Source organism: Brachyistius frenatus, unplaced genomic scaffold, assembly GCF_029030835.1.
Source record: "Brachyistius frenatus isolate BFR_SWC_R1_liver_20210118 unplaced genomic scaffold, ASM2903083v1 Contig_39, whole genome shotgun sequence".
NCBI classification, from domain to species: domain Eukaryota; kingdom Metazoa; phylum Chordata; class Actinopteri; family Embiotocidae; genus Brachyistius; species Brachyistius frenatus.
Genome location: NW_027210638.1, coordinates 976307 through 1000298, shown reverse-complemented (window position 1 = coordinate 1000298; position 23992 = coordinate 976307). Strand labels below are relative to the sequence as shown.

The following is a 23992-nucleotide window of genomic DNA, read 5'->3' as shown; positions in this document are numbered from 1 at the left end:
TGTCAGACCAGAATACTAACAATGGATGTGTGTAAATCTTTTGTGTTAAAATATTTTAGCTCAAACGGTTCTTCTTCTCACACTGAGAACAAAGCACAGAGGGCCTGACTAGGAAACTGGACAGAAACCTAAACATTTTGTGTAAGTCTGGTGTTAAGTATTTTGCCCCTCCGCCTCTCCAGTGTTAACTACGTTCTCATGGTCGCATTTTCTCATCATTATCCTGGTACTTTGCTAAGGGTTACACCTCTGTTCCCAGGCCAGTCAGCTTATGGTTAAGTGTTGCCTGTGTCTCTATTGATGATGCCCTGTGAGCTAACTAGGGCCTGTGAACAGACAGTCTCCCAGCCCAAGTGGATAGGACTGTCCTCTGGGAAACATGTGACTATGCTAAACTGTTGTTCAACTTTAGTAAATGGCTGAAGGAAATACAGAAGGTCTTTGATAGATGGTGTTCCTGTGAAGTGAAAAAGAGGAAGGTAGCGGTTTTGCATTCCAGTTGTGACGTTGCATTATTAACATTAGTTGCTGAAAAGTGGATACTTTTTGATTGTAACAATAACAGGAAGATGAAGAGAAAGCAGCAGGTGAAAATGGGCAAAAGTTTGTCCGTGTTGTGATGTCAGTGTTTTGTTTTTTTTAAAGATTTTACCAAAGCAATTTTAAAGTATTTCCTGAGCCGTCTTATAGTTTTATTTCTAATTTACTTTTTCCTTGTTAGCCAGTGTAGCCTCAGATGGTCAAGGAAGGGTTTTGTTTTAGTGGTTCATGAATATCAGTTAAAAACTAAGTGACCAGGCTTTCACAGTCGGAGTACCTAAACGTGGGCATTTCTGCCTGAAAGTTGCAGAATCACTAACATCCTGAATCACTTAATTTTCCTCGAGCTCTAATTTCTTATGTAGTTTTTTGGGTTTCATTTTTTTTTTGCCAGTTTTGACCTCAGTCATAGTTATGGTTTCTTGTGCTGTATTGAACTGGAATGCTCAAGAACTTTGAATAATAATGCATTTTTTTATTGCCTCCTGGAAGTCAATATACACTGCAGGTCCTCTATCTATGTAAATTTACTTCTGAATAATGGAGGAAAGTCAGAATGGAAATAATTTATTTAATTTGAGCACAGAAGAGATGAATTGATCTGTTAATAACATGCGCTGTTTATGGTTGTGAAAATGGTGCTGCACTGACCTGGATTAATTAATGTCAATTATATGATTTAATTCTAAATGTAGTCAATAAAATATATTGGTACATGCGTAGACTAAGAGGATAATAATTAGAGTCTGACAAGTCTCAACCACACCATAATTTTCTTTAATTAAAAACATTATGATTTTTCTGTCTTTCAATACAATATGTACATCTCTTGAGTCATATAAACTGATATAATAATTCAGAGCATTACAACTTACAGTATATACATCACAATGAATACAATCAAAACCATCATCAGCCAGATGGTCAGCTGAATGGTTAGCTGGTCATTTTCAAGTCTGTAACTTCAGGTCGAGGGAACACTGACGTCTTCAGTTGAAAGGCCGATGCTCAGCACATCTAATGTGTTAGCACCCCCTTCAGTTAGAGCACTGTGTTGTCCAGTGTTGGTTCTGCATTTAGTAAGAAAAATGCCCTTGTGCATAACACCCAAACAAAAAGATTAGACAGAATGAATACACTGAAAAACAGACAAAGAGAAGACCGTAAGATTTTTATTTCATATTGCTCTCAATCCAGTCTTTGAAATTTGCTACACGTGTGTAGACTGTGTAGAGGTCAGGATTGCACTCCCCTTGGTCATAGCCAAAGCTAACCAGTCCCAGGAGCCTCCACAGCCCTTTGCTCTCCCTTTGCCTCTGTGTAAAACTGAGAGAGGGGTTCTGGTTGTTGCTGGCTTGATTCTCAGAGAGGGCAGGGAGGACAAGGATTCCCCCAGTATGAGAGGGACATATGTTAGATGGTCCATAGTCAGCCTTTCGGCTGGCGCAAAGCATGTTGTCTGTAACACTGACTGGCACCCCGTTACGAGCATACTGCTGCTCACATGGGATGATATCAGCAAGGTGAACCATCCCCACCCTTGCCATCTCATCAGGGCCTAAACTGGAATCGGGCAGTGGGGACCAGCCTGTCACAAGCCCTTGACCAGGACTCGAGATCGCCTCTTCTTCCTGGGTCTCTGGCAGGCAGAGAGGCAGGACTTTTTCTCCAATCCTTGCTTTGTCCAGTAACTTTATCACAGCCATGTCAGAGTCAAGAATAAATGGGTCATAGTTTGGATGAACGACAATGGAGGCCACCTGAAAAACAAAGACACTGGCTTACTCTGCAGGTTTGGTTAAAAAGGATCATCAGAAACAAGAGCTTCAATAGCTTACCCTCAGATGTTGAAGACCTTTATTTTCTCTGTGGTCATCACGATAGTGCTTCCCCACCACCACCTTGATCTTGGCTGTATCCAGAGGATACAGCTTGCCCAACTCTGTCACACAGTGAGCTGCAACCAGTAGGCTCCTTTGGTTAACCAGAGCCCCACTGCAAACTAGCTGCCAGTCAGAAGCATGATTGTGGTTGCCAGTCCCTGCTCCACCATCCTTCTTCAGGGATCCTGCCTGGCTGTCTGCCTTGGTCACCTTGGTCTCTGTACCCTTAGTGGAGCGGCGGTAGATGGCTGCCAGCCAAGGCCAATGAGCCTCTTCCGGCCTCTCTGGGTCAAAGGTTGGATGCTTCCCACACACTGCCAAAGAGTAGGTGACAGGATGAGATCTGACACCGTAATCAAGGGGAGCACAAGGAAAACATCACAGTAAAAATTGGATTTATATTGAGACTGTGTCAACATTTAGAGCTGAGGCAGTCTTTGAACTGCCTTACACTTCTGAAAGCTTTTATTTCAAACTATTTTAAAGATTGTTTGAGAAAATGCAAAGTAGTGGCATAGATGGGGCAGCATATAAAACACGCTAAACCCACACAGCCGTGTGAAAAGAGAGTGTCCCGTACTGAAGAAAAGAGTAAACGAAATCTTTAAATGCATATTTCGGAACATAGTTCCTCAACATAAACTCCACCTACCTTCTGCAAAATTATCACCGGACAAATAATAAATTATCAGACTTGAGACACTCTGTTCACGAGTTTTAACACCTCTGAACTGCTTTTGATTCTTTGCCTTACAATACCATTGTCAGCACCCTAAATGCAAATTCATCCAGTGTTTGTTGACAGTGGGTAAACTTGTTGTGATAATGTTGAACAGAGCTCACAGAACCAACATCTTTCCAGGTTGACATTATGGCAGGTTGCTCATGAGGGGCAGACCTTTTTGTGATTGCTACAAATGTTCTGTCCCACAGAGAATGAAGCTCCAGTCAAACAGCATTTATTCAAGATGTTGTTGCTGATGATAATGAGAGGAAAGAGGAGACGTGGCTGTTATAATTTTAATATTTGATTACAGCCTGGAGGAAGGCTTCTTTCAAATATGCTGAAGTTTTCTGTCATTGCTCCATCTGACAGTTAAAGCTGCATGTCAGCTAATAATTCTTAGTTTCTTAGGGAACTTTCACTGAGTAGTAAAAAAAAATAAAAAGCCCCAGAGCACATAGACATGCCTAAGAGATGTGTGAAGAAGCTGACAAGGTATTGCTCAATGTCAGTAATTAGAAGCAGTGTTTATATTTTTAAAAGTGCTGCTGCATGCTGAACTTCGTTAATATTGCTTCACTAAATAAATGGTTATCAAGACACCACGTCTGAGTGATCACATAATCACTTTTGTCTACATCTGATTATTGATATGTGGGTGTAAATCCCTGTATGTGATGCAAAATGTGTTAAATGAATATCCAGTCGTTTTACAGCTTGTGGTCCTCTGCTGCCCTCACCTGGTGTACAGGAGACATGGCGCCCGCTCCATTTCCCTGTCTTCAGGCAAGTGCGCCGATGACTGCCAGAGTGGTGGTAGAACTGAGATGCACACTCGTACTCTATATGTGTGTAAAGATGGTGGAAGCCCTGGGGCAGCTGGGGAAGCACTGGGGGGGCTTTAGTGGGGCTGTCAGACTGGACTTGTTGGCCCAGCGCAGAGGAGTAGAGCTTGTGGACAGGTGTCTTTCTGAGGGTAAAAAAAAAGAATAAGACCAGGGTGGTAGCAGCCATAACCCCAGGGTTGAGTAAATGCTTTTTAATGTGAGAATGGATTTTTTTTTTTTTTTTTTTTTTTCCAGACAGTTACTACTTTCAATTCTGCTAATAACCATGTTTGTTTTATTGCAAACATACCTGGATGGTGCCTGAGGTGGCAGAACCCTTTGTTTAACCAGCTCTGATACTTTGGGCTCTCGGCATGCTGCAAATACACACGTGTATATGATTACACACCCAACACATAAAATGAACATAGAAAAGCCCCATTAACGTCCGCTGTGATTTGAACGGAGGAGCTGGAACTGGAACCGTGACCTGATTTACCCTAACTCAGTCTTCATGTTGAGTTACATGTAAGCCAATTGGCTGCTGGCTGTAGTTTTATATCAACAAAGAGACATTCGTGATATTGATCTGCCCATTAACCCCTTGGACTAAAATATGAATAGGACCATTTGCCAAAATGTTAAGCTGTCCTCTAGGAAATAGTGTATGCATACGTTTTACTTAAAAACTGTAAAAGAAAAAAAAAAAAAAAAAACATTAACCAAGACAACTTTCCTGTTCTTTAATTGATCAAAAAAAGTGGGGCCAGTGGACAGTTTTACCACTTAACTCTTGGCAAAGATGCAGAGCATCCAGGCCAAAAGCCATAAAAAAACAAATTGATATTTACAGCTTTAGACTTGATGGATTATTTTACTGTAAAAATCCTGTTCTTACTAATATTTAGCAGTAGCATTTATCTAAGATTTAAGAATGATTTACTTACTACCCAGCCTTGATGCCTTTATGAATTGCTCATTGTCTAATAAACACATAATATGCAGTACTGTCTGCCAATAATTTAGTCTGTCTGAAAGTATACCTTATTAGACCTGTACCCACTAAAAATGCTTTATGTACATGCTTACTGAAATGAAAACCTTTCACAAGTTACCAAACCAGCAAATCCTCATCAATATGTGAATAAATAAAAAAGAAAGAAAAGGAAAAACAGTAACCAAACAGATGGCAGTACCTCTGACACAGAGGGGTTGTTGGCCACCCCAGGTACCATCTGGCTGGCAGGTTCGTCGGGTATCACCACTAAGCGCATAAGAGTGGTTACACATAAACTCCACTGTTTCAGGCTCCACCCCGGGCACCACCTGGTGGTAGCCATGGTAGAGGCGAGGCAGAGATGGGCAGCTTTTTTCTGGAGGAGGGGAATAAACAGTGGATGAGGGTTTTGGCCAAAGAGAAGAAGAAACGTTTCATTTATATTTTTCTAAATGGGTCCCTTACCAGTGAAGCTTTGATTAACTTCTCTCTCCTTTTCTTTTTCTTTCTGCCCCCTCTCCTTTTCCAACTCTTCCTCGGTTTTCTCAGAAGAATCCCTCTCGGTCTTGTCCTTATTAACTGTTGATTCTTCCTTCGGTTTCTCACTTTCTGCACCCGCTCTGTACATGGTGTACTGTGTGACGTTGACTCTGCTGGGCATGATTTTCCTCCCAGCCGTTGGAGATCCAATGGTATTATTTTCTTCCTTGGTATCCGTGATATCATATGTAACTGTTGTGTTGATCTTTGTCATTCCTAGTTCAAATATCTCCACTATGTTTTCCTCCTCAGATATGACTGTCCTTAGCTTGGTGTCATTAGGGCCGACTTTGTCCGGATCTCTTTTGCCATTGACCTGCTCCTCTTTTCTTTCCTTGTCTCCTTGCCCTTTGTCTTTTATCAGAACTATTTCTGTGATATCTGTCTTCCCTGTCTCGAGGTCTGCGTCTGAACTGTCTTCTTTTTTCTCAGGTGGCTTTGCTACCTCCGGTTCTTTCTTTTCAACTGTATTCAGGTTGTTATCTGGGCCTTTACTATCCTCTTTATCTTCTCTGCCTCCAGTAGGTTTCTCTGACCCAGTATTTCTTTCCTCTAGCTCTCCTTCATTCCCACCCTCAGCCACAGTTTTCTCTGGAGTGATCCCAGTATATTTATCTTCTCTGTCGACTGCTGTTGTATTCTCCTGCCCGGTGTTTATGTCTTTACCTCCAGCACTTTCCTTTTCTCCAGCCGTGTTCTCTTGAACATTCTCCTTAGTTTTGCTGATATCTTTGTCACTATTTATGTCTATTTCCTTGCCTTTTTCTGTCTCTTTTACTTTGTCTTTGTTCTTTTCTGCTTCATTAAGTGTGTTATTCACTGTAGATAAGAAAACATGACAAAATTCATTACTGAATTATCTTTTAGCAGGCGATTGGAAAGTGCTCAGTTCAAAGTTGTCTCATTATGCTGACTAGCTCTCGGCACTGACTCATTTTCTCTTAGCTTTTATCGTTATAAAAATAATGGCAAAATCAACTCTTAGAAATGACCCTTCCATTTTATCGCTAATCTCCATTATTGTGGACATTTTGTCTGACCTTTAGTGCAAACAGGAGGAGTCCCACTCCAGGTGTTGTTAGGGAGGCAGGTTCTCTGGGAGATCCCACTGAGTTCATGAGGCTGGTGGCACAAGTACTGTAGCGCAATGAGGACATCATTGGGTCCATAAACCAAGAAGTGGTCCCCATGTGTTGGCTTGGGTGGCAGAGCACAGACTCTTTCCACTGGAAAAAACAGGGAAAAAAATCAGGCTTTAAGAAGCTGCAAATAGGCCTTTTTCCATGGTTTGTACCATCTCTCAAGCGGTGTGCATGCATCCAGAGACAAGCAAATGACACGTATGACTTTCCCCACATCCCAATTTGTAATTGTTTGAGAGAAAAAGCAATTCACAATATTATCTTACCACACTCTGGGGCAGGCATACTCCAGGTGCCATCACTCAGGCAGATGGCTGTATGAAACCCCTTCAGCTCAAACCCAGGGTCACAACGGAAAGTGATGTGTGCACCAGAATGGCGAAAGAGACCCTCTGTAGATCCATGGGTGGGCACCGGAGGCCTGCGGCATCCCACCACTGAGCGGAAATATAGGCATGCATAGTTCAATAATGGACACTGGCTGTCTTTTTTTCCTTTTACTTGACTGAATGCTTGATCATTAGAATTACGACGCACAGCGGGTTTAAGAGGCATCCCTAGCATACCTTAGAAATCAGTTTATTGCACCTCCATGCTGTAAAAGACCACACAAATAGAGCTTCAGTGAATTCATTGCTGTCTGGTGTTTGCAGGTCACACAGGTACTCAACAAAACAAAGTCTCGAAGGAATCAAGACTCACTGCTCTTAATTACAAAAGGTCCAGAGATTTATAAGCCTAGCCAGCTTCCTTAGAGGCTCATTTAACAAATAATTTCACCCATCATAGTAAAGTGTAAGATGTTAACACATGGCTTGTAAATGAGGAAGAAATAGATGTAATAAAAGCGCTTTAATCCAACTGTTCAATTTTCCAGTGTTGTAAATGAGGATTTTATAAAGTGCGGTAGCAAAGATTGTGATACTTTTGTGTAACTCTCGTATATAACAACCTAATGCAAAATAAAACTATCCCTGTCACACATGGGAAAATGATTGTGAATATGTAACATGCTGTGAATACAGTATCTGTTTTTATCTTCAACTGCAAACTGTAAATGTGCACACAAGTGTTGTGATAAGGTCTTGCACCACCCACAACTGAGCTCATGAAGCACGCATGTTAACACAGCCGTTATCATACCATTACAGCACTCTCTGTAGGATGATCCCTCAGGAGATTTTCTGTGTTGCTAACTTTAAGTGGGATCAGATCCATGAAATGCACTGTCTGTGGTTTTATAACTTCAAACCAAGGAACCCTCCCTGTAATTAGGGCGTTTTTGTCTTACGGCATTTCCAACCTTCAGCTCCTTAGGGGCTAGATGTTGGCCAACCAAAAGTGGAAAAGTAAACTGTAGTTGACCTCCTTTGAATATTTATTTTTTTCCTAAATGATCGATCTTTCATGTTAGAATGTGCACACAGGCATATTTTGATTAATTTGGAGCTATTGAGGTGAGGTGGAATTTTAACATTTGAGGCATAATGACACATACTGTGAGTAAATCATCATTACTTCCACTAATGTTTTGGAAACTGTTAAAAACTTCCCTCAAAAACCAATTAGACTCAAGAATACATTCAGCTGTGCCAGAAAGACACAAGAAAGGGGACAGAATGTATTTTCTATCATGAGTTTCTACAATAATGTGTCATATCATGTCACACAAAATGAGTTTTAGCTCAGGCTTATAACAGATGACAGGCTGATTATTGGAGGCATAAAATATGGTTGATGTCAGGTTCATATTTAAAATTCTCCATCTGACTCTAGGGCAGAATTGTAGACTATATTTCCTCTACAAAATGTGAGACATTAGCGTTCCAGCTCTTTTTCCATTAAAATTAACAGCTGAGGATTCCTCATGGGAATATAGATGAATGCACACTGTGGAATGAAACTACTGCCTCTTTTATGAGAGTCTCATCCAATGGAAAAGCTGGCTCCTGTTATAGAAGTAGAATTGTTTCACCATTCGTTTTATAGACTTGAATTTAGCCCTGAAAAATAACACCACAAGAAAAAAAAAGTAAGTTGAGTTTGAGAAGTCTGTTTTTGCAGGCTCTTAAGGGAGGTAAAAGCCACAAAAACACAAGGTACGGTCCAGACATCCATAAATAAAAGACCTTGTAGGCCAAAGTGGCTCTAACCACAACCTGAGGGAGCAGTACCCCACATGGCCAAGTGGCCATAGCGATTGAAAGGTGGTAGACTAGGTATGTTCAGATGGTTTGCCATTTTTGTCTTCTGCTTGTTCCATTTCTTTCCTCCCTCAGTCAGGTTCTTTGCCGTTCACCTCCTTTATCACTCAAACGCAGTATGAATTCATCCATTTGTTGGCTCAATTAATAGCTCTTTATTTCATGCAAACATATTTGTCAGGTGGTCATTTGGAAATGCAGCCCATCCATTAAACTTTTTTTTAAAGCCACAGATGGGGCCGACCTCGGCTGGGGAAGGCAGCTGGCCTGAAATCAGTCCAAACCACAAACCGATCCCTCGTCGCAGTGAATTCACTGACTCAGCATAGCAACAACAAGGCTTTAAGGAATAAATCAATTCCTGTTAAATGTGTTGGAACTAGGTGTGCCTCTTTTCAGATTAAAAACAAAACAAAATACTGAAATAGTTGTGGTATTTTGTAAGCATAAGTACAGCCAGATACAGGTCAGATGCCTCATGAGATGGGGAATTCCTGTCCCACAGTATGTCATAAAGACTTGCTTATTCTTCCATGTGATTAGAACCTGCATGTATTTCTTTAATTGTACACATTCATGTTTTCCCGAAAACCTAAAATATCAGGATTTCAGATAGACAGATAGACACACAGACAGACAGGTACTTTATTGTTCCCGCAAGGGGACATTTTTCCGTTACCGCAGCATGGAAGATACAGTAATACCAATTACAGAATAAAATAACTTTAAATAATTAAAATGTACTTGCATGATCATGCTGTAAAGACTTAAGTTACATTACAGACTCACCATTTTCACACCTCTTGCCTGTGTAGCCCGCCAGACAGGCACAGTGGTAAGTGTAAGAACTGTCCAGGATACAAGTCCCGTCATGCAGGCAAGGGGAGGAGCTGCAAGCTGTAAACATACCAGTGTAAGATGTCAGTGTTCAAACAGAAATACTAACTTAATTAGCAATATAATACACAGTCTCTACGCTAAAAGGAATGGCTATCCACATCAGGCTACATCAGCAAATTCATATTCAAAGCTGAAGTCATTTAAATGTCAATTTTGTTTACATTTCTAAATGTGTGCTGCCATTTCTACACAGACGGCCTCCGTTTACTTTTACTAGATCTAACTTAACTGCAGTGTGTGTGTTTGTGTGTATGCTTTTGAGCTGTAGACCTTGAGAATTAGGACATTTCTGGAAAGTGAGGGCATTTTGGTTTCTCAACAAGCCATTAGCAGGCTCAACACCCTGATGAAGGCTTTTGCCTTAACATGTAGGTGCCAATCATGTGCTATTAAAGGCTTCTTATTATGCACTGGACTGAGTGCCATGGAAACTTCTTTCTTGTTTGCATCTGTTTTGGCCATGACTTCAAAGAGCTCCTTTGTTCATTGAGTATGACTTCACAAATGACTTTTTATTTATTGAAAATAGAACAAGGACACACACCCATTCACTGCTATGGAGTGAACACTTGATTTTAGGTTTTAGGGTAAATAAGTCTATTAGGCAAGAGTCAAGCAAAAGGTTAGTATGCTAAGTTACCAGTGGTCCTCACAAGTATACAAGTAAATCATTAGTAGCAGTAGTAGTATTAGTATTCTTGTTTTTCTTGTTAATTTACATACCTGAGCTCTCCTGGAAAGTGGCAAAGAATCCATCAAAATTCTTGTAACCATCAGACACAAAGAGAATGTGCAAACTGTTGCCAGAGCTGTGAACTGGGACAGGTTTGTTGTTCCCACAGAATCTACCGATAACACGCGAGTTAATGCTGTCTCCATCTCGGACCTCCACGTAGTCATAATGACAAGAATGGTGAAACTCCAGACTCAGCATCATAAACCTGCAAGTACAACAATCTGTATATAAATAAACCGGGAAAAAAACACACAGGTCTCAAGGTAGTTTTTCAAAATCTTCTGATTCCTGGGTATGATGATATTATGATACAAAATAACTAGTTACTTTCGTGTAAAAAAAGATTTTGGTGGTTGATGAGGTAAATGTAGTTGTTTTTCCAGGATTATGAGAACACCTGTGTTCCCTGGCAATGCCACACCAGCTGGCATCATTATAATGACTCTTTAAAATCTTCAGCCAGCAAACAAGTAATTTACAGCAATGGTACACAAGTACAAACAGCTGAAACAGTGATTTGCCCCATTACAAGATCATACTGTTCTTAATTATGTGCTATTAGATTTACCAGGTAGGAAAACATTTAAAAATTTTGATTTTGTTGTTTGCAGCAGAAAAGAAAAGACTGAGAATTTTTTTTTTTTTGTAGGTGGAAGAGGGATTAATGAAAAGATTGATGCAGCATTGCAGCAAGGGCTCACCAGATATTGTGGCTAAGACAGGTATACGCAATTAACACCCCATAATTACTGTGTATTACAACTTTGCTCCTATATTATACAAGCAAAGGTGTAATATTGAGAAATTAGATAAAGCACAGTCACTACTGACACCTGGCATCAGCAAAGCACAAAAACATATGCCCATCATTGTCTTTGAGGACTGGGCAAGTTTTAGGAATATTTTAAGAATTTTCTCACCCTTTTTAATAGATTATGTATCATTAAGACTCATTATGTGCCCATTAAACAGCTGAAGTGCACATATAGTTGCCATTACATTGTTGTATTTGCCAGTAAATACTGCTAATAAACAGCATCCAACTAAACATCCAGTTATTTCAGATCAACAGCTGTTAAATATCTATAAAATAGATGTATGAATGCTGACTAAACATATTGATTGCACTACATTATTTCCAAATCAAATTGTACGACTGGAGATTTCTGGTTCCAAAATGACAAGGTAATGTATTACGGAATTTCCAAAAGCGTCTTTGTGTGCTCTATAGACAGAAGAGTGGGTCCGTTTAAGTGACTGCATATAATATTGATGAGAACTTTACATCCACTTCCAATTCATGAGCTGTTTGGTTCAGTTCAAGTCAGAGTGTGACATTGAGAGGGCTGCCAGCTGGATTAGGAAAAACACAAAAGAATCATTCCTCTTTTCAGTGATTTCAGCTGTAATCTTTTTAGCCTCACATTGGAACGGACATGAAAGACTGATAAACTGGAATGCTCCCAAATCTTTTAATGTAAACCTTTGTCACAGACCCCTGGGCCACGGAAGCTTAGACTAATGAGATATACGATAATGCTAAATGTTACCCTGCAGCAGCTCCCAAGAATGAATGCCAATTGCAATTCAGTAAATATGTTACCTGTAATGTGAATGCACTACAAGCCACCATCATTAAAGAAGGAAATTCATGAAAACCCTGCCAGTTCGTTCCAGGCACAAATGTATAACTTTCCATTAGTCTGTCTCCATGTACAACGCTATTTCATTCAGAGGTTTTGCTGGATTTGTGTCACAAATTAACGACATAAAAATGTGACATTGGGTAGGACCTATCATGGTTGTAAAGTTTAATGAAGAGCTGTATATGTCCAAAAAAAAACAACCTAAAATTAGAAGTTTTTAATATCCTTCATGAACACAACAAACCCGGACCGCATGCACTGTATCCTTAGCCTGTATCTAGCTGCATGGAACGTTTGTTCTGCTAAAACGCTGCGCAAATGCTTGCCTGTAAAATGCTGTATGTGTAATGGAAAAAAATGACAAAAATAGAAAGTTATCACGGAACTGAAAAGTAATAACTTTGCTGAAAAAAGGAGGGGTGTTATGTTTTCCCAACTCTGCTGTAAACTTGCCATTATTCCATGACATACATCACACAGAAATATACTAACTCAGTGGAAAACTTACTTTAGCAGGTCAGTCATTAATAACTATCACAGATGGACAATGAATGAAGAGCCCAACATGCAAGGGTTCAGAGTCTGACAAAACTGTCACAATGTGAACTCTGTTGAATCAAAAGTTGGTCGTTATAATCACATCTAATATTATTTGAGCATGTATTGGCTGGTGTGCAACCTAAAAGATTTATGTTTATAACCCTTGGTTTAGAGAGATTTTTTTAGGTGTAACATTGTTCAAATGAAGTTAAATGTAAATAGCCAAGTCTAGGGCTCAATCAGAATAACTAAGTCACGGCTTTTAAATGTCTTTCAAATGTAAATTTTAGCCATGGTAGCACAGTGACTGTCGGACCTGCCAGTCGGTCAGTCCACCAATTTAATCCAAACTAAAATATCTCAACAACTTTTTAATAGATTGCCCTGAAATTATATAGACGAACGGTCGTTAATTTCAAGTTGTCCAATACATTCGGTTGTGATAAAATACTGATATTGCAATCGACTGCAACATGTTTCTGTCCAGCCTTTCTCTCAGAACTACAACTGACTGAAGTGCTCACTTAAGGATAAACTCCCTTTTGTAGCACAAGTGGGTAACAGGTCTTGTCCTCAAATACCCCTGAGTGCAGGAAACTGGAGCACAGATACTATTTGTTAACTACACAAGAAATATACGTCATATCTAATGTTTTGTTGCTCTAAATACGTCTTTCTCGACTGTCTGTAGTGGCATGTCCTTGCATTGGTATATTTTTATTTTAATAGTAATGTTGCTCCACAGCTTGCTTTTTCTGTCATGTAGAGTGATGTCCAACCCTTTGGCTGTTTCACCGAAGCCACTGGGTGACGGCCTTGAATCTGTCGACCATATTTGAATACACTTTTAGTACTCCAACGTGTTTTCTGCTGAGGTGATGTGCTGTAGTCGGCTGCTACATTGTAAATGTAGAATTACTTTTGTTACAAATTGTTTATGTGTCACAAATTGTTATGGCCGTGGTGTTCTGTCCTGTTAAAGAGAGTTAATTGTGGGTTATTAATTGTTGTGTTACAAACTTGGAACATGACGAACTGCAGTACTCAATGCAGTGAAATGGTGAATCCTTGATCGTAATTATAGTTCAATGAACGTGTATAGTCCTGTATAGTCCACACTCAGTGTGCAGTCACGGCAACCGTTTCAATGCTGCACTCATGTGGTGTTACATTTTAAAAACCTATTGTACAAGAATTAAAAATCAAGATACTGAATGAACCAGCTCAGCACTAAACTTACTTGTATAACATGACTGATAATATTTCTTTCAAAATTGCTCAGATGACACAGGAGATAAATAACAATCAGTAAACCAACAGAGGAAGTACCTTTATTACCTGAGTTCTATGGTAAACTGCCTGTCCACCTGTATGGTCCACTCACACCTAGCATTGTTGGGGTAGCTCTCCAGCACCAAATGGCCTTGCCGTTTATGAATCACTCCGCCACACTCTGAAACACAGAAATTCCGTTATGGAAAGTTGAAATGGGGTTTGGTGCTTAAATTACAGTTTAATTATTATTTTGAGGGTCTACATTAAGCTGCTTTGGTTACAAACCAACAGTAATTGCAATTAGGTTTCCAAAGTCACTGCAGAAGCTCTGCTTTGCTCAGCAATGTAAAGAAGCATAAACACAATACACACACGGGCAATAAAGGCATTTTAAGGGTTCTGCTTTCAATTAAATATATGCTCGCTGTGCCCTTTGGTAGAATATTTGCGTTTAAAAGCTAGAGTCAATGTCCAAATGTTACATATTAAATTGTTTTATGGGATTTGTGGTTGTTGACTCTGACTTGTCATTCAGCTCCTCATGGAAACTCTCCTGGGCATATGGCAGCCCTCCAAGTTGGCACAGTTGTCCCAGATAAAGATAAATCAGCAGGGAAGGGAAGACCATGAAGTCCATGGTCTTCATTTTCCTAATAGAAAAATCATTTATACTGAAACCATGCATGATCTTCTGATTGGGAGGATGAAAAGACATACTCAGGCAATCTCCACCAGACCAACCGGGCCGACACTCAGCGCAGTATTGGCCAGTAATGAAGAAGTCATCCCTGGGACCCCACGTCCCATTGTTACAGCGCTTACAGTTCTCAAATATGCTGCAGCCTGAAAGAAAGAGAGACAGAAACAATAATAGGAGTCAGACTGCGGGGCCGGAATACGAAGGATTTAAACAAAATTACATGAAATCCTTCAAAGGAGTTGTCTTTGTTTGGTACAGCAGGGCACATTTTATCTGACAAGTTTGAGCTTTGTTGGCACTAAAATGTGTTCCTTTGTATCAACTCTGCTAAACTCATTAAGCTCATCTTTCACTACAACAAAGTGCAAAAACCCATTGCTGCTTCCTGAAATAGAAATTTGGAGAAAACCTGTTGAACTAGCTTCCTGAGAGGATGGATTTTCACTTAAGAGGCTCCTCTCTCCGTAGGGAGAAGACCAACATCTGATCTGAGGGCAGGTATGAAGTTTTAACAACAAAAGGGCTGGGGATGTACACGCAGATTTATGATCATACACAGAAGTTAAGAGTGCATTTTTTAGTGTAAAAACAGTCAAACGTGATCTACAAGTATTCATTTAATTCTGAACAGCTGTTTTTTTTTTTTCCCCATAAAGTAAAACGAGCACATTCAAGCTGTGAGGAAAACGTGACATACTTCTATAGGCAGAAAACACGAGTTTTGATGTGTCAGCAGCAGCACATGTTTTCTGAGAACCCCTGGTGAGTGTGTTTTAATGCTCATTTACATGCTTGTGCTTCTTACACATAAAATAAAATGCTCATCTCTTGAGACGGAACACTGATTTACTCCCATTTCATTCACAAAATCAAAGTTCCAAGTGTGATCATTCACTCCTGCCAATTGTAGAGGATTCTGCCAGTAAGTCAAGAGAGGGAGCCAATGTGAAGTTGGCCTGGAAACAAATTAGATCAAACACAGAAGTTATTTTCAGTCTTTCTATCACACTGTTGTTCATGCTACAATGCAAACAGCTGTGCCGTCGACAGACGGCACTGCGTCTTGTACAAACAGCGTGGTAGATATTCAAGATGGACCCAATTCTCATTGGCTGAATTAACGGATGCATACTTTTTAAAGATGTGCCTCTAATGTTTTATTTTGTTGAAGGACATGAATATCAAGAGAGCATTAAATAGAAGTAATTAGATCAATTTGTAGTAGCTGTACCTGGATGGATAATGCAGGGGTCGCACTCATTGATGGCGTTGCGGCAGCAGGGCACTGCGTAGCCCACTTTTGTCCCCTGGAGTGGGCACTTACAGCGTATCACGTCATACTCGCAGCAGCCTCTGCACATAACGTTCCATTCTGGACCTGGACAATGGTTGTATAAGTACCTGTAATCTAAAAAGGATGATACATCAGGAACTGTCAGCAACTCAAACAATAAAAGCAAGATTCACTTTGTTTATGTAACCATCATTTCATACATGGCGAAAAACTGAGCTGAAGGTGAGTCAAACATGAGGAACTATGTCAAACATAATGACTGGCCTTGTGTGAAACTGTGAGCTGACATGGGTTATGGTCAGCCGTGAAAGAGCAGTGGAAGGGTTCTGGCGAGTTTGGTGTTTATTTGAGCCGCTGCTTTGCACTGCCTCTTTATTTCCACTGCCATATGTTTGCAAGCTCTTACATAGGAAACCACAGAACTCTCTGTAGTTTACCTCCTCTGTGTTATTACGTCAGAAAACATGCCAAAATGGTAAAGTCACTGTCGAGAGGGAGGAGGGGGGGCAGAATCAATTCATAAATCAGAAAGTGCTTTATGTGTAAACAAAAGTCTGCTTTTTCATGAAGGTTTTGCTCAAGAATTCTGATGTTTAATTGGATTGGAAACCAGTGATTAAAAGACCTTTGAGCCTGAGTGGTCATGGTTATGTAACAGCGATTTTAAAAACAGAAACAGACAACTGGAAATTCTCTTGTGGCAGATGTGGACGGAGAAATAACAGAAGCTGCACTTTAATCTTGGCACGGTGTCAGTGCAACATATTTTATCTCCGCCCAGTCCTGTAGTCACGATAACTTGTTTGCCCTTACAATAGACTCATTTATTTGTAAAGTTGTCATTGTACTCTCGATCTATTTGATGATTGAGCTTTGTGAAACCAGGACTCGAGTACACAGACACACAAATGCACTGACGCACAAAACCAACAAGTACAGGTGATTAAACTGTTGTTGGTTGACGGTCAACTAGAAAGGAGAAGCGCAGGTGTCTTGGAATTCTTTGAGTTGTCCCCACTGCCCTTCCACATTAATGACATTATAAATTGTGTCTCAGTCTAGCTACAGTCTGGCCTTCTCTTTAGCTATTTCTCAGAGAAGAGTTATGGCATACGTACTGACATCAATCAAACAGAAAGTAGGTTGTTCAATGCCACTAGGTCTTAATCTAAGTTTTTTAAGGACAGGGTGTGTGTGCTTCACGGAGTGGTTGCAGTATTTTGACTGTTTTAGGATTCCTGTCAGTTTCTTTGGTCATCTGATGTTTTGATAACATTGGCTCAGCTGGATTTGTGTAAAACCTCGAAAGCATGTTCAGCAAGCTTGTGACGGCATGTGGTGTCTTTTTGGCATAGCTGTAATAGATTTTGGGACAGAGATAATGTCAGTCAGATTTTGTGGACCCCTGGGGCGCACATGCACTAGTCCCTTATACAAAACTCATACTGCCACCAATAAAAGTTTTTGTGGTAAAAATGAATGCAAACTGACAGCCCTTCAACTTTGTTTTTGAAACAAAGCTGACGGCCTTGCATTGTCTTTTTTGTTTTGTTTGGTGTCTCTGAGAAAAGCTCATAGTTTCTGTCCAGGCTGTCATTTTTGTGGATTGTGTGAGAACCACAAACATCCACGGTATGGACATGGCCTGCGTGTTTAGAGAGATGAGTGTAGAGACAAAAACACAGATTATGCACACACAAGTACCACGAGTACAATACAAGTATGCATTTTGACAGTGGCAAAGACATTGTTTCATCCACAACAAGTAAAAGACTTTTAATTCAAGCTGTTATTCTCCTTCATATATTTCTGTACACCTAATTCAAATCATAAAACAGAAAGTCTGCTTCATGTTTTTAAGAGATAACCCCACTGATCTATTCAAGTCCAAAAGTAGAAGCATAGATATCGTTTTTTATTCCATACATTTTTTTTTTTTTTTTCACTAAACACTTTACCCACATAAAACTTGATCACTAGCAGTTCAGTCAGAAACTGGGCTGCTAGTAGCAGCTAACGTAGCCTGTGGGTGGTAGCCTCAATCAGAGATGAGGAGCAGACTGCAGCGGTTTGGTGAGATAATTTCTTTCTAACTTCTCACTCCCACGGTATTGAAATGAATAATACTTAAGACGCTATTGGTGTTGACTCAAGTGACATCAATTATCAGAGTTTAGACGGCTCCCACTGGAACTACAAAAGGCTTTCTTCAAGATATTTTCACTTGTAAAGGAGTACTCAACAACACGACCTGTAAATAGACTTTGGTGTTCCCCTTTAATCTGGCACTTGAGCAAAATTAGAAATCACAACGGAAAGAAAAAAAACCTCCAAGATTGGGAACAATTCTGTATTGAAGCTGCTTTGAGTGAAGTAGCCTGTGAAAGTTGATTTATTGGACATAAGCATGAAAAGATCAAAAGACTTTATGAGCTGGTCTGGTAATCTCATTATATAGATCACTGCTGTGTGTCTTGTCCTTCCGTAGAAATTAAATCCTGTGGTTATACCTGCCCTTAGTATAAGAAGATTGAAATGTATAGTTGATCAGAGTAGAAGTTTGGCAATTCGTCTGTCTGACCTCAGACTGTTGACTTACATCAAATGGGATTTATTTATAATGGGATTAGTTTCCAGATTTCGATAAGGTGTTTTTGTATGTTCCTACTTGAGGTAAATAAGCTCAGGCAGCAGCATTTTGCATGTTTATACACTGTGACTGGATTCAGTTTGCTGACCTCCAGCTCTGTTGATAAGGCTGTTATGTTTTTCCCTGAAGCCTGACTGTGAGGTTTCTCCCCTGGAGCTAGACACATGCTGGAATGCATCTTGATTTTCCTGGATGTCTCTCCTTTTTTTTTAATAAGTGTTTACTAAGGATAGCTTTTACACTGCTGTGCTTTGGCCTGCACCCGGCCGATTTGATTTTACTCATTTCAGCATTAAGCTTACTGCCTTGTAAAGATCCATCTGTAAGGCTGTCAACATCTGCAGGTAACTACAGACTGAACAGTAACAGTTGGAATATGTGGATTTTTTTACAGCAGATTAGGACGGTCTGAACAGGTGTGCAAAGCGCAATGTGTACGAGCAAGTAGGAGTTTGTGTTTGTATGATTTGCTCTCAATGTTTAAGTCTATAAAACGTGATATCATTTCTTCGGATGTTATTCTTAAACACAATGTTGTGTGCTTGTGTTTTATGCAAATACAGACACTGAAAACTTGCACAGACCTGTTAACCCCTATAATTTAACCCATGTTTGTGTTTATGCTATGTGCCCCTGGCAAACATGTATTTAATCACAAACTGGAAGTGTTGACAGTTTTCAGACAGGTACTGTAATCAGGAGGAAATTCATCTGCAAGCAAAGTTTGCTCCTCTGTCGTGTCTCATGGCTGTTTTGCACCCTCTCCATCCGATCTGTCAGACATTTATGTGCTTTGGTGTGAAATGCTGCCATCAAGCTATAGAAAAACTCTTTAACAGCAGGTTGTTTTTCCCCTCAGTCTTGTAGCTTGTAGATATTTGTGTGGGTGGTTTGGTTTTCCTGGTCTTATGTAAGTTGTGTCTGATTTTTTTCCATTCCAGATGTGGAGCTCCTAAATGTACTCCCCAACATTCATGCCGAGAAGCCATTGAAATGAAAACGACAGAGGCATCATAACACATGTCCTGTCTCCTCATGGAAACCCTTGCGTGTCACAAAGTGCATCCTAACGGGTCCAGATTTTTAAGCAGCCTCTCTCAGCTGCGCACCTTTGAAGTGGATCTCCAGACGGACATAATTATTACCAAGGGCATAAATTCATGTGAGTCCTGTGACCTTGTGTTTGACCTTTCTGCCCTGCTGGCCTACTAACCTGAACGAGACCCGCAGCAAAACTCAGACTTCTCTTTTAAATGTAAAAAAATATTCTGTGCAAATACAAGGCCCACAGATACACACAACTGTTCCACAAACTCTGGAAAATCAGCCCCTTTGGTTAATACACCGCATTAAAAATGTGTTGCAGGTGCCGAATTTGACCTCACAAGTGACTCAAAAGCCCACATCTGCACCAAAACTGTGACCTCATTTTCTGGATGAAATCTCTTTCAAACTGAGCTACAGATGCAACCCAAAGTCAGGATCTGCCTTTTTTTTATTTGTTCTAATTCTGCAACAGCATTGTCTTTGTCCTTTAGTTCACATTTACAATCAAGTGCTGCATTCAGAGTCTCAGATAACTAACTCTAATTTGATATCCAAACATTATCAGAATTGGAGCCAGCCACATTGCTGTGTGCGCCATTTAAGCCAGTCATTGTCCAGTTGGTCCTTGTCTCATGACTGCATGAGTCTTGTCTTGCTTCACTCTGCCAAGTTATTTTTAGCTTCTAACAAAGCTGAAGAGCCAGCAAGAACTTGTTTGACATGCTTAGCAATACCATAGCACAATGTTGTGGCTCTGTAACCCCTAATACACGTGGCATTTCATTATTCAGTGGTTTGGTCAAATTTGTCTTAAAAGAATAGTTTAACATTTTGGAAAATATCTGCCCAATATTTTAAACTTTTTTTGACAAGTGTTATAAGAAGTAAATAAGAATCTATTGTCATCAGCCATCAACAGCCAGGAGTTTAATTTAGGACAGCCAAGACATAGTCCTGTACTCATACCCATGTAAAGCCCCACTTTTCTATTAGATAGACAAACAACACATAACTTGCTGATTAGCTTTCCTGGTGCTGGTAGGTGGATTTTGTTACTTCTGAACAGAGCCAGGCTTCCTGTTTCCACCTTGTTTTTAGGCAGTGTGCTTAGTTAATCAAATTGGTTACTGGCTGTAGCTTCACATTTAGAAGATCATCTACATCTCTGCAAGGAAACAAATGATCGTATTTTCAAAAATTTCAAACTACTGCTTTAATCTTCAGTTTGCCCAAATTACAAAAAGCCAAATTTCTGCCTTGCTCCTTGTCATCACTTTCCTTTTTATGCTGTTTTGCACAATCCTGTTCATAACAGTTGAAGTCCTACTTGCTCCCTTCAGTGATTAAGTGAGAATTTTTGTCAGAAACTTTTCCCTAAGGCAAATGACAAGTTACAGTATTTATACACTAAATAAATAGTTTCCTCCTGAGAAATATAGCTTATTTAACACTGATGTATCCTGGAATTTTTTTTGTTTTTACAGCAGCTGTGGGTGCATGTGCTGTATGGGCGAGTGTATAATTCCTTTTGCCTACTGCTGACAACAGCTGTCTGGTATTTTGAGGTCTGAGTGATTTAGCTATCATGGAACAGGGAAACTCCCAGGACAGCTCTGTGGACATCATGTATCTGAACATATCCCGTTTCCTGAAGCACTGTTCCCAGTGGTCATCCTGCAGATTTAAACAAACTTCCCTCAAATTGGCAACCACAACCCCAGAGAAGTACCTTATCACTCTATTATCTGCTGTGGTAAAATGGTATGTACACGTATACATGTATGTATCTACAATATGTAGGACAAGCAGGAGTCACGTTTGTTTTCGGTGTCTAGCTCCTAAACTTGAGTGTGACATGACTCTATTTTTTCCAAAATCACAGGCCATGCTTTTCATCATGTAACTAAAGCTCTGTGCCCAGATAAATTTGACATCTACTACCCTAAGCCTTTGTTTCCTACTGCCCACTACCCAGAAGCTCTAAAAATTTTCCTGTGGTCTTTAGCTAATCACACCAAGAGCCCAGTGTGTCAGGAAAAAGGAGTCAGGTGGGCAGGAAATCCTAAACAGGATGCATTACACAGATCAAGAACTCCTCAGTGGGACACAAAAACATGCAGAAATGTACATAAACGCACACACACACATGTCTCAACAGTCACAAAGATATGATTTGCATATAAACACGTCTGCTCTTTTGAAAAAAACAAATGGAAACAATTTTAAGTTGCTCAATAGAAAACATCTATCATCAGCTGATTATATACGATGATGAAACAAGCTGTGCTTAGAGTGACTCAGCTGACAACAATACAAGTAGGCAAATCTGTCAAAGGAAACTCTCTTAATCACTGCAACTAAACACAGCTGCGCTCCCGGCCCTTTGCCACACTCACCAACATTACAAATTGAAGGTATTATTTTACTTTGTGGGAACCGTGCAAGGAGGAACTGGACAGAGGGCAGAGGTTTGGCTGAGGAGTCTTGGAGATGGTGTATGGTATGCACGTTACCACAGCCAGAGTTTGACTCAAACATGACTCATGTCTCCCTGCTGCAGTTCAAGTGGCCACCCGGGGTAAACAAGCAAGCAGAGTCCATCTGAATCTCAGGGAGCACTCACTCAAAACACACTTCAGCATTTAAAGGGAGGCTCCAGCACAAAAGGGAACATGTGCCAAGATTCAACAGCCCTATTAGGACTCCAAGCCCTTCAGTTCACCTGAAGGAGTGTATGGTTCCATCCAACTGTTGTTTTTTTAAAAAAAAATTTTTTATTAAGAGCAAAACAAACAATTTCACTTTTATTTCAGACAAAAAAACAACTGCAGTTAGTAGCAGTGAGTGTAACAGGGCCCCTATTAATAGAACAAATAAACAAACCTGCACAGGACAATCCCTCACTCTGTATTTCATAACAAAAGTTGGAAAGACAAAGATTGCACAAACTTGACTGATGTTTTTGTCTCCTGCCTCTGCCAGAAAAAAAAAAAAAAAGATTTTCGTGTCTGTCTGCGAATCTTCCTCTACAAGTGTTGCTGAGTACTATTGTGCTCTTAAAGGATTGAAGACAAGAAGGGATGGCAAGAGTCCCTTTTTGAGAACAAAGAACCAAGAGGCTGTTCCAAACCGTAGAGTAAAGGTAAAGTCATTGTAGTGCTCTTACCATAAGGCCAGGCTGTCCCTTGGGGTAAGAGGATGAAAATAAAGAGGGAGATGAAAAGGAGCCAGCCATCCTTCCCTGAGATGAAGGTGTTTGTCCAGGGGATCGTGCCGGTGCCCGGATGGGTTGGCCTCAGATGCAGTCCCTGTCCCACAGACAGCATGCTGCAGTCTGGAACTCTGTTTACTTTCTGAACTCAGCTGACATCACCTTCTCCTGGCCCTTCAATCCTCCCCTCCCCCTCCCTCCATTTCTCTCTCTCTCTCTCTCTCTCTTTTTCTCTCTAACTCTCTTCTCTCTCTCTCTCTCTCTCTCTCTCTCTCTCTCTCTCTCACATCTCTTTGGCTTCAGGTTACAGCCCAGCAAGGAGTTTCACTTGCAGTGGTCTCCCAAATAACTCCCCTCCCTCCACTCAGAGGACTATGTCACTGCTTGTGAATGAAAAGCAAGTTCCAATGTTTTATGCTTAACTCATTATGGTGACACACACACACACACACACACACACACACACACACACACACACACACACACACACACACACACACACACACACACACACACACACACACACACACACACACACACACACACACACACACACACACACACACACACAATGAAAGGAAGCACATAACAGCCAGATTATGTTCACCACTGAGTGCCTGCCACCAGACATAATCAATGATGTGTTGCTCGAATTTACGTCAACTTCGCTGCTCATGGGTTCATGTCTGAAATGAGGACTTGAGATCAGTTTTTGTTCAAGTTCACACCTAGCTAAGTGTGAAAACAGCAGCTGTGTGTCGACTCAGAGAAAGTGTGCGTTTAACAATAACGTTCAGTCAGAAAATAATTGGAAGATTAAAGGAACGGTTTGATTTTACAAAATACACCGTGTTTATTTCTGCCATGACTTAGATAACACTCTCATGTCCGTAAGGTAAATATGAAGCTACGTGAAACTCTTAGTTAAGCCTGGCTTGGCTTAATTCAGTGTACAGACTGGAAACTGAGGGAAACACGCTAGTCAGCTCTGTCTTAAGGTAACCAATTCTACCAGCACTTCTAAAGCGCACTAATTTATACATCATATCTCTTTTATTTATGTCATTAAATGTAAAAACATCAGTTAGGCTTTTTATGTTAACCTAACTGGCTGCTGATTTCAGCTTCCTATTTTT

At 40.3% G+C, this 23992-nt stretch overlaps 1 protein-coding gene across 1 annotated transcript; it reads right to left on the bottom strand.

Annotated features, from left to right (window-relative positions):
- Window positions 1-1298: 1298 nt before the first annotated feature.
- On the bottom strand, window positions 1299-23036 carry pamr1b (peptidase domain containing associated with muscle regeneration 1b). The gene is made up of 14 exons (XM_069701898.1): window positions 22812-23036; window positions 15886-16062; window positions 14672-14797; window positions 14018-14132; window positions 10481-10698; window positions 9647-9754; window positions 6920-7090; window positions 6552-6737; window positions 5437-6330; window positions 5171-5347; window positions 4285-4351; window positions 3888-4117; window positions 2379-2737; window positions 1299-2300 (listed from the first exon to the last, which is right to left on the bottom strand). The coding sequence occupies exons 1-14, from the start codon at window positions 22969-22971 to the stop codon at window positions 1713-1715; spliced, it is 3576 nt and encodes a 1191-aa protein (XP_069557999.1). The 5' UTR covers window positions 22972-23036; the 3' UTR covers window positions 1299-1712.
- Between the last annotated feature and the right edge of the window lie 956 nt (window positions 23037-23992).